This window comes from Ciconia boyciana, chromosome 8, assembly GCF_034638445.1.
Source record: "Ciconia boyciana chromosome 8, ASM3463844v1, whole genome shotgun sequence".
NCBI classification, from domain to species: Eukaryota; Metazoa; Chordata; class Aves; order Ciconiiformes; family Ciconiidae; genus Ciconia; species Ciconia boyciana.
Genome location: NC_132941.1, coordinates 53,811,823 through 53,827,200, shown reverse-complemented (window position 1 = coordinate 53,827,200; position 15,378 = coordinate 53,811,823). Strand labels below are relative to the sequence as shown.

The 15,378-nt window shown below is 41.8% G+C and overlaps 1 protein-coding gene across 1 annotated transcript in view; it reads right to left on the bottom strand.

Moving 5' to 3' along the window:
- Window positions 1-15,378, bottom strand: part of SORCS3 (sortilin related VPS10 domain containing receptor 3) — a 320,923-nt gene that overhangs the window by 136,173 nt on the left and 169,372 nt on the right. The window contains exon 4 of the mRNA XM_072869960.1: window positions 11,287-11,445. Within this exon, the coding sequence (XP_072726061.1) occupies window positions 11,287-11,445 (159 nt within the window). The remainder of the gene's footprint in view (window positions 1-11,286; window positions 11,446-15,378) is intronic.

The following is a 15,378-nucleotide window of genomic DNA, read 5'->3' as shown; positions in this document are numbered from 1 at the left end:
AGGATGCACAGTTACCATCTATGGCCAGGGGTCACACAGTTTTATCTAAGGAATGGGCCTACAACCACCCGAAACTTGGAATGAAACTCCTCGCAACCACCCCCCTTCCCCCAGCACCTGCGAACTTTTGAGGACCAGAACAACATAAGTCCTCCAGGGGTGTGACCTGAGGCAGGGATTAGAGTATAGACACCTTCCCCAGGGAACGGCGCACGCCCATCACCGGAGGATTGCCACGTCTGTCATCATCGTCGCGGGATCCAAGGGTGGCGATACTTTTCCTTTTCTTTATCTTCCTCTCTTCTCTTTTCCTTTTCTCACTTCTCTTTTCCTCTACTCTTCCACTATATATATATCCGGGCATATGAGTTTTGGATGAATTGTGACGGGTTGCCTGGAAAATAGTTCCATTGCCAAATTGCCTCTGTTCGTTTGCTGCGCTTGCTAGTTCGTTAAGTTTGTAGTTTGCTAGTTAATAAAGTTGCTAGTCTGACTGTTCCTCTGAGTCATTGTCGTGGCTCTACCGGCCTGTGGCTCTGCCGAGCAGAGATCGGCCTTTGTCGGTACACAAATCCCCAGGGAATCAAAAAGATTCACCCATCTCGCAACCCACCGAGTGGAACGAGACAGATATTTTGGGTAAAATTAATCCTGTTGTTCTTTGGCCTGGAATAGTAACATTTCTAAACTCAAGCACCACATGGAGTCAATTCAATGAGAGGGGAAAGGACACGAAACTGAAGTTTTCCATGGTCAGCATCAACAGGCATCTCAGTGGAGTCAACAGTTGAATTGTGTTCTTTCTTCAGTTGAAAGTGGTATCATCTATAATTCTGCTCAGCAGATTTTAGAGGAGACTTAGTGGTGCCATCAGGCTGGGCAAATACTGAGAAAGACTACTGATAAGCAATAGGGAAGGTGAAGAAATAGGGAAAGAAGAAAAAAAGAAAAAAATAGAGAGGGAAAGAAAGAAAAGGAAAAGGGAAAAAAGGCCAAGGAAACCCTTCTGGATTCATCATATTTCACTGAAGCAGCCTGGGAGGTAACTCACATCGACAGAAATGAATCCTGATAAAGAAAAACAAAAGATTGGGAATTCCACCTTTGCTTGCATATTGTGTTTGCTCGCTCCTCCAGGGCAGGGGGTCATTAGAACCTGTAGGCATGATAGCAGGAACTGGGAAACTTAATGCTTTTTGTTGCTTTGATCATATTGGAATCATATCCCATGTAATCCATTTTGCACACATCCAGACAGCAGGGTTGGTTTCAAGTCCCCTAATCTCAGGTAATATAGCAAATACTTACATCTCAGCAAAGGAAATTACTTTCTTGACAGTCAGTGGAGGCCTAGTCAATACAAACGAGTCTAAGGTACAATTTACCGCATCCTAAAATAGCCACCTACATTTGCTTCCAGAAATCAATCAACACTATCCAGTAGATCACCACCAACTACTATATGCAGCCTCGGCACCTAATATAGGTATACATTGCTACATTTTAGATCTCTACAGTCAGGCAAAATAAATCATTCCCCTGGTGTTCTTATTCTTCAACCTTCTTCATTCCTTTATGTTTATTCCCATCCGCTATATTTATAACGACCCCTCACCCCACCTAGGCTCCATATAAAATCAATATACAGCCATGATTTAGCGTGGCCCAGGAATAAACCACAGGATCCTTGCTCTGTTACACAATAAACTAGGTTTCTTCAGCAGCAGAGCACATTTAGGCATTGAATGTGTCTCACTCCGTTTACCTCTATATTTTCCTTCTCAAAGTAAAACCTGTTCATGAAGTATCTATAACATAAATAAAAAGCTATAGGAAAGTCTTTTCTGGCTAAATCAAGTTTCACGAGCAGTTACTTTCTTTTTGCCACCACAAATCATCACAAGCCCAAAGTTCACTATTTTGCTCGGACAAAATTCATTGGGCATTTCTGAAGTAGAGCCAGGGCTGCATAATTTAGTTTCTCATCTCCTATTAAAACTGCCAAGTTTACCATAATCAGAATGATAAATGCAGAGTCATACGTATTCTTTCCGACAGTAATGCCCATCAATACTTCAAATGCAAACAATTGTGACATTTGACTTTATAAAAATTACCTGGTGCACCAATACCACTTAATTAAATCATTTAAAAACTGCTTTTGTTACATTTAATGAATGATATATTATACTGCAATGAAACATGCAGCAATACAAATACTTCACAATGCTAACAATTAAGGCTCACTTCACTTACGGCAATTGACAACACAAGTGCTCCTCACTTCATTCAGTTTGTGCATTCCAAATGAACCGGTTAGCAAAAAGGGTGCTTCTTTGCTAATGAGTTTTGTAATCAAGGCATCTATTTTAATTTCAAATTGGCTAGATTGGGGGAAATTGCTGAACTAAATGACTGGTTCTAATTAGGATTATAAAAATATTCATCATGCAGCAGAATTAGCGCAAGGTCTTGATTTCCCTACATTTGCATATAGCTTTAGTTTAAGAGTGGAAAAAAACTCCTGATAAATTGTCTTCCTTTTAATGAATTGAACAAACACTATATCTGTTTTAGTCGTCCTTTCATTTAAAGGCACTGATACATATTCATGATTTGTAAATGAAGTTAAGTGATTTCAATTCTTCAGTTCATTACCATATTGAAGAAGAGACTTCTGCAAATTGCCCTTAAATATTCCCAATCTCAAGGGTTTGGGCGGGGAGGGTTTGTTTGGTTTGAGCTTTTTTAACTTTACTAACATTTCAGTTTATCTGTTTGATCGAGCTCTGCCTGCCTGGGAGAGCTGCTGGCAGGTGGCTTGTCCAGGGAAGGACACATGATATGTTTGTAGAACCTGATGTTCTCAGAAGAGCATTCAAAAGGCAAAGAGATGAAAGGCTTATTTGTGGTTAAGTCATGGGAACAGGACTCTATCTGGGTACAGTTTCTGACTTTGTTATAGTCCTCTGTGGTAGTTAGGCAATGAAACACTTTAATGACCAGTGCCTGAATACGCTATGGATACTCTGGGGACAATGCTTTTTCTGTCAGCTTGACGTTTAATTGCAGGCTCTCTGGGGCAGGGATTGCTTCTTAATATGAATGTGTAATAGAAATCCCTGCCATACTGACTAGTCCATTGTAAGAGCAGTTACTGTAATATGGCTTGTATTAAACATGAAACATGAAGAGTTCCCTTATAGCTGGGCAACACACTCACTTTACTTCATTCCTCAGTAGGACAGGCCTGTAGGACTCCTTGTTATTATGGCAGCTTCCTCAATTTCTTTCCTCTTTGGGTGAAGAAAAGAATGCAGTAGGTGTACCTCCAGCTTCACTCTGCAGGGTGCTCAAATGCCAAGTGACTGGTACAAGATAAATTTGAAACCTGAGTATTATATCCATAGGACTGGAACCACAGTCATCGTGCTCTTCAGATATCAATGAGCCATGATGAAAAATTAGCCCCAGTGTGTTCTCTCACATCATACAATGAAATGGTGATTCTACCATGAGGATCCATGTGGGAGCAGAAAGAGCTTATTTTCCTTGTTAAAGATAATGTTCACATCTTGCTAAGAAAAGCTGAGTTTTACCCCAGAGGTGCAGTCTTGAGCTGTTGCTGATAAAAGGAGAAGTTGCTCACACTTCTGACAACTACAGTCACATCTAAATTCCAGGACCAGGAGTGCTGCTGAGGACCAGGTGACAGCTCTGGGAGCCTGCTGATTTATATCAAAATGAGATGTGAGGCAGCTACCAACCCACCTCTCCTCATCAGCCCCATACCTCAGGTCCTAAGGAAAGAAAACCTACACGCCTGGGCTAGAGTCACGTCTGACTTTGGACAAGCAGCAGCACACACTGCTTAATTTCAGCACGGTTGCAGTGGGCAGCTGCTATCTTAGAATCGCACTGTGCAACATTAGGAGTTCCAACTCAAAGTGCAATATCCTCACCTGAACACAACCCTGAAGTCTCCACGTACCTAAGTTTCCATGAGAGGCACAGAAAGATCTGAAACCAGGGGCTGGGGCACTTGCTGGGAATGAAAGAGAATACAACTCCCCAGTCTCTGTGCTAGTGAAGCTGAGCAGAGCAGGCGGAGAGGGAGCTAAGCCTGACATCCTGTAGCACTGGCACCCCCTAAGACACAGGGACCAAGGGTCCTTCAGGGCACTGAGGTCTCTCTTAATGTCCTAGTTCAGTGACCTACTATGACAGGAAAAGAGGAGATGAGGAGTTGTCTTCTCCTCCGTGTGTGTGTGTGTGTGTGTGCACATATAAAGGTCTGACAATTTCTTTATATGACTCCTTTTCACAAGGAGCCACATGGAGAGGACAAGAGGCAAAGGGTATAAGTTGCACTAGGAGAGGTTTCATCTTGGTACAAGAAAGACATCTTTTACACTGAGAACAGTCACTGGAACCTCCCCCCCCAAGAATGTAGTGGAGTCCCCGTCACTGGAGGCTTTCAAGACATGACTGGACAGGGTGCTAGATAATCACATCTAGGCTCCCTTTCCCACAAAAGGTTGAACCAGACGATCTTTTGAGATCCCTTCCAACCTGGGCTGTTCTATAAGTCTATGAAAATGGCTCATCATAAAGAATCCCAAAGATGGATGACTGCCTGGAATAAGGTGCCTACATTTTGAGAAGAACATGAACCCAGCCTTGCCCTCCTCTCAGCAAGTCCCACTGGATTTCTTTGGGACTGGATTTCTTTTCTTTGGGACTGGATTTTGCCCTCCCCTCAGCAAGTCCCACAGGATTTCTTCAGTGTCCTTACCCATCTGGACACTGTCAAATAAACCCCACAAAATCCCACCCTCAGCTGCCTAACTGCCCCATGTCACACTGGGAGCCTGGGCCCAAACTCCAGGGGGGAATTTCACGTGGCAGCAGAGAGGCACTGCCTTCGTGGCTCTGGCTGTGTGTGTCTAGGCTATTAGAAAAACTTTTGCACGTAGTCCCAGTGTTGTGTGTGATTATTTTTGATAAATTCAGCAGTGTCTAGTCAAAATAGTCAGGGCTTTGACATGCACCGCATTCAGTTTTTAGATCATAACTTGCCACATCTCCAACACTGAAGGAATCTCCCCAGTCAGACCTGATACTGTCTGCCAGGTGCAACTTGGTGATACAGCAGAATGTTATCTTGCACATTTTATTTATCACCTCATTCAAAGAGATATTAAGACGCCCACTTTCTTTTGTTCGCTTCCTGCTGAAGATTAAGCCCTATGGAGGGAGAAGCCACTGATTGCCAAATTTATTGTTTATCCAGTGTTCATAATGGTGTAGCTGGGGAATTTAAATCGGTCTGTTACTGAATTATTCAGTCTCTCACCTATTCCCAGAGGGTTTCCAATCACAGTTTGGCCTGTAAGGAACAGGTGGAACTGTATCTCTTTGCATAGTTTTTTTCTCTTAACAATGGTAATTTGAGATATTTTAAACATCTCTCTCCCTGTTTCCCTAATTTTTTCTCTCTTTTTTTTTAAAAAAAATCTTTTAAACAAATGTTCATGCAAGAGAGTTGTGCATGTTGCTCTGAAAGAAGTTTCAATGTCATTCTGAGAGAAATTCCATGGAGCTGGAAACTCCCCTCCATTTCCACCTCCAGACTGATCCATTCCCCAGAGGGGTATTGGGGTCTGAAAAGTTGAGCTTATTGAGAATTAGTTGGTTCCTTGGATAAATGAGACAAATGATGAGGCACTTGAAATATTAGTGTCAGAAATGCAAAACCAATTCAAGATCTTCATCCCCAACCATGATGCATGGCAGCAATGAAAACTATACCTCATGTATATGCTGGTAGACTCTGAACTTTGACAGCACTCCATAAAGCAGTTTCCACTACTTTCCAACAGGGAACCAGAGAATATCACACCTTTTTCATATATTCCCCTTCCCATCACACTTTGATGTAAGGGTCATTTAAAATGGCTTCCTGTATGTTTTCTGCAAAAACCCGTGAAAAGTGGAGGATGAAGCCCCATTTTCCCTTTGTATTGGCTCATATAACCAAGTGCCAATACAGACACTACTAGTGAGACCCAGCCTGAGTTGCAGCAAAATTGGCTATAACATTTACATAGTGTCCACCTTCTGTCAAAGGCCACAGGGGGCCATTAACAGAACCAACATGTGCATACATCAGATTGCACTATTTTATCAATAAAGTAGACACATACAAAGCTACTGGGAAGAGATCCAAGATTTTCAACTCACAAGATGCAATTAATCTCCCAGGGCCTGATAACTGCACAATGCCACACGGCTGCTCAGGGGGGAGCAGTACACCCACTCATGCCTGCTTAAAGCCCTGCAAAAATTCCTCCTGTCTATGCTTTATATATTGTGAGAAGACATTAGGGTTTACAAACTTGCTACACATTCGTGCCCACACAAAGAGATTTCTTGGCTCAGCCATACTGCATTTATTTGAAAATACAAGAGAGTTAGCAAGGCAGAGGAGGGTCATAATTGGCTACAAAAATTAAGAACAGGAATGATACGCTGTGTCGACTCATACTGAGGAAGTATCCTCAATAACTCTTTGGATACTCCAAAGACAAAACAAATAGTGTTGGCTGTGATTTGTCCTTAAATGAACGAAGTAACCAGCAGCCACACAGCAAATCATCTTTCAGAAAGCCTGCTGAGCTCCATCCCTCTCACCAAATCTTCTCCCTTGCTCCTGGGAATAGCCCCAAGCAGGAAAAAGAGGGACAATACCCATGTGGGGGTGGTAATAAAAGATTTGGGGACTGAACTGATGCTTTATTCAATTATTTCAGTTGACGGAAGAGATAACATTGTCAGAAAGCCTTTGGCTTTCTCAGATATGAAGTCATATTTCAAGAAGTTCTGTTGAGAAGATATGGCCTCCTCTTAAAGAAGGGGAAGGTCATTTTTGGACATAATAATGCTGTGAGGCTTGGACTTTAAACTAGAATCATGTGAGACTGGTAGCAAAAGTCCACAGGTAGGTATAAAAACAGATCCATGCAAGGGATAAGCCAGAGGAGTGGGGTTATTCAACAACAAGGCTACAGGAGAAGCAATGAGAAGAATAATAAGTCTATCTGCAGAGCATCCTGCAACACCTGAACACCAAGGCTGAGACTAAGAGAGAGCCAGCAGGAGATGCTGGAAGCATAAACTTATGATCAAAATTACACATGATAGTGGCATAACAGTGTCTGGCTGAGAAAATTCACAACTAGAATATTACTGCAGGAAGGCATAACTTGCTCAGGAAAGAGAGGACAAGCCTTGCATATCACAGATACACACACTCAGTCTGAGGTCTCATAGCATTCTCCTAAGCAAGCTAAAAGACTGTAGGAAGTTACTATTAGCTGGGTAAAAAACTAACTTGGATACCATATTCTGAAAACAGTTATCACTTGGCCATTGTCAAACTGCAGGGGACTTGTAAAGACTGTGGTTCTACAAGGGTGTCAGAGTTCTACATTATTCCATGTATTCAATACTGTCTTAGAATAGTGAATACACCTTCTAAAACACCAACTTGGAAGGGACAATAATTCTGTTAAGAGGACAGAATTCAAAATGTGTTGGGTTTTTTTAGGTGGTTGGGTTTTTTAATCAACTGGATAAATAGCCTAATATTGTTGTCAAATGTGTAGAAGTTAACTAAAAAGAAGGAGGGATGCTTAGGATAAAAGAATGATTAAAAAAGAGGCTTGAATCACAGCCACGGAACTGTAGGTCAGAAGACCTCAGAGGAAAACTTTCTAGCAGGAAGATCCAAAACATTGACTATTTTTATTTCACACAAAAACTTAAATATTGTTTTCTATTTTTATGCACTAAACAATTTTAAAATCTTTTGATCTAGGCAGTGGCCAAATCAATTATTTGCAGGGCACTAGCTGCTATTTAATTTTACTGTGTCGAACAACATACTAGGTAAAATGGATTTTCAGATTCATTATTCTCATTAATTTCCAAGTTGACCACAGCTTGCTTATAACACCGTATTATTATTTTTAATTGAAAGAAAATTAATAAAATAAATATTAATCTGAAAGCTATTTTTTAATCTAAGAAATTAAATTAGAAAACTTGTTTACACATTCACAGTTATGAGAAGATGGATTATATCTTGCCTTAATAGTTCCTACTGCTGGGAGTCAAATTGTATGTATTTGATTTGTTTTCAGAGTTATTTGCATTTTTAAATCTGCCTCTAAAGTAGTCATTACAAATAGACTTTAAAGGTCAAACACACTTTTAAAGCTTAGAGAGGTGGAAGATTATGGTCTCCCACTGTAGGAGTGGCTGCGGCACTGAACATACAGCAAGCCACTGACTTTCACTGGCACCTTCCTTGCCACAGTATCTGTGGATGAATACCACCTGCAGGTTACAGACTAATGATAACCTTTCTATTTTGTTGCCCTTTCATACATTTAAATCAGAAGTGTTTCCGAGCAGTTGTATCCCAAAAACCTGGATACATGAAGTGAGAGAGCAAGCACTATTTGATCCAGCACCACCTATTTTGTGCCAGGCGACTTCATGCTGCCTCACAGGAGAAGGGGCACAAAAACAAAGGACAGAGAAGTATCAGCAGAACCAGGGTGCAGTTGGAGAATTAGCCCCTGACAACAGCATGGCATCTCTTTGGATAGCCTTCTCACAACTGCAGAGCACTACTGCAGCCTCTCTAGCCACTTATTTTAGGAGCTCTTGATATCTCTCTTCTGGTCAGCAGCAGAGAGATCAAATGGTCATTGCCACTGCGATCCCATGATCACAGCTAGGAGAAAGGGCATGGCATAGCGGTGTGGGAAGGTGTGAGATCCAGGTCTGGCTTCTAGAGAACAAGAGAGGAGAACAACCACAACAGCCTTATGAAGATGCACAAGATCTGATGAAGCTACTTAAGGATTTAGGATTTTTAGCCTAAAAGACACTTTTTTCTTGTCATTGGCCTAACCCCCATCTAGCAGGTGGTCACGGCTGACCTCTGGTTCCCACTCAGCTGTGGCAGTACTCTTGTTTCCAGACAGGCAGGAATGTATTATGCTGGCCTCTCAGAAGACTTCATCTGGGGACTTCACACGGCACCACTGTCACAACCTATAGTACTGCCTTTGCTCTCTAACAGCACTGCCCATTATCTCAGTATCAACAGTAACTGCAGTGAAGCTGCATGATCCTGAGCTAGAGTGACAATTCTTTTACAGCTCTTACTAAGCCAAGATGTGGCTGAGCACAACCTATGCCTGGGTTATGTTAAGCAAATGCTTCAACTGGGAAAAGCGCTGCCTCCATGGTTCCACACAAGGATCAACTTTCAGCCAGCACTTGAGGCCATCTTTCTGAACACTGAAGAAAAGCACCATGAGTGGCCTTGAACACAAAGGCAGACATACAGGCAAAGCCTGAACTTCACATTGCCCCAGTTCCATTTGACCAACAAGCTGCAGAGCACCTCGTCTTTGCTCTTACGCTGTGGACAAATTTGTTCAGTTCCTGGGATAAAATGCAAGCAGCCACAGGGTGTTTCTAACTCACAGTTTGTTTTCCTTGGCTCTCTTCTGAGCAGAAGAGAAAAGCTGAGGTGGACACTCAGAGGCATTAGTTTGAAGGAGCGGAAGCAAAAATGCTCCTGAGCCACTATTGCTGTACTGGACCAGGGGAGCATAATTACAGCCTCACAGTCAAGTGCGTGTGCGTACTTTGTATTTTGATTTCTCCTTCCAGTGGCTAACATGTCATAAAAAGACTACAAAGCACTGGAAATAGAAGTACAGTGTTTCAACCCAAGAGCAGATGCTCTGCACTCGCTACAGCTGGATCTCTTTGCAAATGCATACTCAGCATGTCATATCTGGCTTCTCACATCCATGATCACCTCATCAGATGTCTATTTCTTTCAGGGCTATCTTTGTACAAACACCATTACCATTTAAAATCTTTACCTCCAGTTTAAAAGTGGCATCAAACCATTCCATGACATCAAATAAATAGATTGTCTTTCTAGCCTACTTCAAAATCCCTGTTACACTGAACATCCGAGTGCACAAAACTATTCGACATTTGACTAACTCCTTCATACAGTAAGGACTTGATACTATGAAAGGAGTGTATTTACAATAGCATTGTGCTTGCAAATGTCACTCAAGCATCATCAGTAGCATAGCAGCAAACCACCTGGTGCCTGCCATAGCATTCTGTTAACAAGTGGATGGAAAGGTTACATCAGGAAGTACAGCAGTAGTAGATTATTTGATTATACTCTCAGTAACTATTTGGGCAAAGACTTGCACTAGCCTTTCAAGGGAAATTCTGTCAAATACAAGAGGCACAATATTTTGTGCGTATTGTCCTTATAGCAGGGATGTGAGACTGACTAGTTTAGAAAACTCAAAAAATAACTGTAGGAATTGAAAATCCCACCCAGAACACACGCGCATACTCGACAGATTAATGAGAAAAACTTAAAGTGGCTATTCAGCATGTTTTTACTTTCCAGAGATGGTAGACGACAGAAATGGAAGAGAGGAAAGATAAAAGCTTGGCAAGTTTTAAGCTTTCTAAAATTTGTAACTTGATCATCCGGTCTATGTCTTAGCTTTGGGCTGTAGTGGAGACTGCTGTTCCAGAAGTGAAGCACACACTCTGTAGCCACAACACTTTACAAGTCACATTGCACCTGCATTGCTCAGCATCTTTCAAGACAGATGAGTAAGAGCAGGATTGCTAAGGACAAAGTAACAGACTTAAGAGTTGTCTCACTAACAGAAGGCACTGCAAAGTGACTTAAAAGTGGCACAGAGGACTTTGTCATCTGTTGCTGTTCACTGATTTCCAGATAACAGAGTTCAGTCTGCAAGCAGAAAGAGCACCCCTTTACATGCAACAGCCAGCTGTTACAGACCAACTCAGCATGAGTGCTCGATTCTCAAAGACAGCTCAGCCATCACCAAGGCCTACAAATCAATAGATTTTTAGAACAGCTCCATATGTCATGTCAAATTTCAGATTCTTTTCATCTTTCATACCATCACCACTACTAAAGTTTCCATATCCATCATGATCACTGTACAATTCCGCACCCTTTAGCAAACTTGCTTTGGAGTCACTGGGTGGTTTTTCAGCACATTTGAACCTGCAAGGTGAGAGCAGCAAAGCACACCATAATTTCTTCACCATCTCTGGAAGTGCGCAGTTCTAGACACTACCGCCTTCAACACCTGGCTCAAGAATCATTGAAATATGAAATCAGTTGCTCACCTTTTGATCCAGACTGTAGGCCAAGATCCACTCCTCCTGCTTGGGGTGGAAGAGCAAGCTCTGGATATAGAAGTTCAGACGGTACTTCTGGTAGGTAGCCCCTTCATCAGAGCTGATGAGGATGCTGCTCTCAATGTCTGGATCACTAAGAAGCATGATCTAAATTGAAAAATGGAGGGAAAAGAGTGTTACTGGAAAAGTGAAACTGAACATCATTTAAAAGTGAGGTCATACAGCACTGATTACTATTAGATGTATTCAGAACATCGCTCAACAGTATAAACAGCCCATAGGATTTCCCCAATAGGGGTAGTTTTTTTGATGTTTCACTTCCATTTTATTTGGTGATCCATTCAGTGATTCCTTTTTTTCATTTTATTTTTGTCCAGATAAATTCAGAAAAGCCAGCAAGAATCAAAAATGCTATGTTGATATTGAAGTTGATTTTGGTTGGGTGTAGCAACTTCAGACAGCCACACCAGGCTTACCTGGTCCCTTTCCAGTTTACCACCTCTCTTCCCAAACGCGGAATACTCTCCGAAAGTACACAACAGGGCATTCCTGAGCTTTAAGGCTCATTATTTGGCAGCTTGCAGAGCTACAAACGAGAGCATCACCTCATTGGAAACCCAGAATGCCTATCTGGATCAGCTGCTGGCATCTGAAAATAGTCCATGTGCATGTGCGCAAACATTGATGCCCAATCTCATATATCATGCTTCCAATTTATACAGTAGGAGATATTCATTCACTGAGTGAACACATAATTTTCCCCAAGTGCGGGAAAGTGTATGACCTCAATTTGTACAGGGAGGGAAACACTTCTGAGCCTCTAATTTTAATTGGAAAATTATTACCAATATTTTAAAATGGGTTGATTCCACATTATCAGATGGCATGCTCTACATAAATGCTATCAAGAAAAATGTTGTGGAAACATTAACACCATCTTATTAACATCTGGAAAAAACGACATCACATTAAAGCAAATGCCAGTACCATAAAATAAAGGCAAACAGTGGGAAATAAATTAGAGCTGTGCTAAACACAGCAGGTTATTGATACAGTAGCTGAAACAAATATAGAAACTGCCTTTCAGCAGGAAAACACATCCAGGAACCGCCTTTTTTTAGCTAGCTGCATAATGATCAGCTAGCTGAGATCCATTGCAGTTTTGTTACACTCGCATGTCCACGTTAACTTTTCTTATCCAGCTTCACAGAGCTCCAACTTCAAGACTACGATAGGGAAACACATTAATTTTGACAGCAAGAATCAGTTACAAGGAGTGGTAAGACCCTTGGTATGTTAGACCTTGATCAAGCAAAAAATTTCAGTGCTTGTTTAATCTTAAGCACCTCATCAACTCCACGAAGTCACCAAGCAACAGTGAATGTGATGCAAATGGTTTCTGATCCTTTTCATTAAGAAATGAAAAGGGCCTTTAAAACTAGAACTGAATGTTGTCCCAGGGTGAAGCCACCTGTATGAATCCAGCTTGAACTCAGAGCTCCTTCAACATACCTCACATATACCGCTTACCAGCCTCATAAAGCAATCTCCACCTGTTCCCACAGAAAGCCACACCACAAGTCCTGAAAAAGTGCACTTGCGTTGTGCTCTGGTGCTCTGCATGGGACATGAGAAATGTCCCCACAGGCAGCTGACTCCCTGGGAATTAGTCTTGAGAATAGGTCCCAACGGCCTCCACCTAGAAGGAAGCTTTGGTACATTTCTTCTTTCTAATCAGATAAAAGTATGTATTTTATTTTGCTCCAGACAAGAAAGGTTTCCCCACTATTTCAAGATATTTTTTCTGTCACTGATGACTTAGACTTCAAAGACATTTTGTCCCCCAAGTATAGCCCTGTTCATCTAAAGCATATTGCCTGTGCCAGACAGAGAACTGTAACATACTTTAGTAAAAATCGCTTGCATCTGCAGAATGGAAGAAGGATGTAAGATTGCCAACATAACAAGATATTCCAGAGAGATCTTAGATTTAAAAGGAAGGATACTTCAGGAATAAAAAGATTTTCCACCTGATGTCACAGGTTACAAAGGTAATAATGCTGTATATTAAAAGGTCACTGTTAGAGGTCTGTGCTCAGATAAGGAGCACAAGACAGCTAACTGTTGCACAGACCTGATGTGGTACACATGCAAAACATCCACTCTGCCCTTTCACACACGATCTGCAACACTTCGGTGGATAGTTCAAGAAACGGGTCAGAGGAGATGGAAAAGGTGATGTTTCCACCAGATGGTTCACAAAGTCAGGCAATTTGTTCCTCTGGAAGCATAACAGTGGTTGCAAGATGAAATAATAAAACCATCAAGCTAGGAAAATTAACAGCTAGAGGGAAAGCTGGAAGAGTCTAACAACAGTCATACCTTGTTGCAAGTGCCATCACATTAGTCGCCTACCCGCCTTCACCCAGTTCTGATATCAACTGTCCATTCTTCAAATGGAAAAAAGAACACGCTCAACGTCTCTGCTGTCATCCATCCTCCCAGGCAAGGCTGATTCGACACAAAGCGGGATGGAAGAAATAGGAGGCTCAATCAGAGTGAAAAACAAAAGGCCACCACCAGTCATACAGCTAGGACTGGTCCAGAGTTTTGTTACGTGGCAAGCAGGAAAAGAAGAGTGGGAGACTCTGGGCTTTTTTTTTTTTTTTTTTTTGTCTTTTTTCTGCTGGAAGCTATGGGGGGAGGGGACAACTTTTGGCAGGGGAAATAGCAGACATTTGTCAAAGGCCTGAAACTGCCACTTCTCATTATGGGACCAGGGTGAAGGATCCACCCCAATAGTGATTTAGATTAATCGCTTTTCATTAAGAGCCAATAAACAAACTCCAGTCAGAATTGAGCATTTCTGCCAGCACCCTGTGTTGCTATTTATAATTGCCATGAAGAATAGCAAAGGAGCACCAGAGAGCTGTCAAACATAATTTATAGGGTTTTAAGATCTAATAATTTTCTATAATATTAAATTAAATGGCAGCCTTTATGAAAAAGGAAATTACATTTCACCTTGCTACATTCTAGAATACATGTATGTACACACACATATATAATATTATTTTCAGTTGCTGCCTTCTCTAGTTTAAGTGGAGAGAGGAAGGGAAGCAGGATTGATTACTGCTAAGGGTAAGTCCTTGAAAACATACTTGAGATGAGGTGGTTTATACTACATAGGTTTTCCACTAGAGGCTATAGCCTGACCTCCAAAATTCAGTGGACAATGAATGGCAAGCACCAGACAAAACAAACCAGGTTGAAAATCAGACTGAACTTCAGGTAGCTCCTTAGGAGATGAATGCAGAGGAAGAGAGCTGTCTGGTATGTGGTGTATCTTCTTTAAAGCAGGAGCTTTGGGGGCAATGATGACACATACAGAGTTGTTCTGAATGAATTCCAGTTCAGCAGAACACCAGACACCAGCGGGCAAAGCACATAGAAGGGAGATGATTCGGAGCAGCCACCTTGCAAGAACAACATAAACTATGATGTACAGACTGAGATCTTTGGCACGTGATCAGGAAACACATCCAGTCCTGAATACTTCAAGGGGATTTATCCCAGAAAATAAGAAGCACAGGCTGCAGGCAGAAAGAACAAGGAGAGGAGGTGTCATACCTATACCTGCCATGATGTATTTGGTACACAAACCATGGAAGTAGCTAAGAGTCACTCAGATTTGCTGGAGAGCGTGTAGACTCTTAAAGGAGCTCTGAACAAATGCAGAACTAGAGAGGAAGGAAAGTGACACCTTATCATAGCACAAATCCACTAAAACAGCACACCCTCTGATGGGGCTAATATAATAAAAACTAAGACAGGATTTGTAACTAAGAATCTGAGTTCCTGCTACCCTGATTAAAATCCCAGGTGTGTCACTGGGTTAATGCACACACCTGCCTCAGTATTGGTTTCACACAGGCTATGTCCAGGTGGATGAGTCAAGATGGTCACATACTCCTCTTCCTCTGCTCCAAGCTAGCCAGGCACAAAGACAACCGTGATCTGGAATACTGAACCACACCACTAATGAGCTAGCAGACTTCTCACGGGCACAACACTACAACG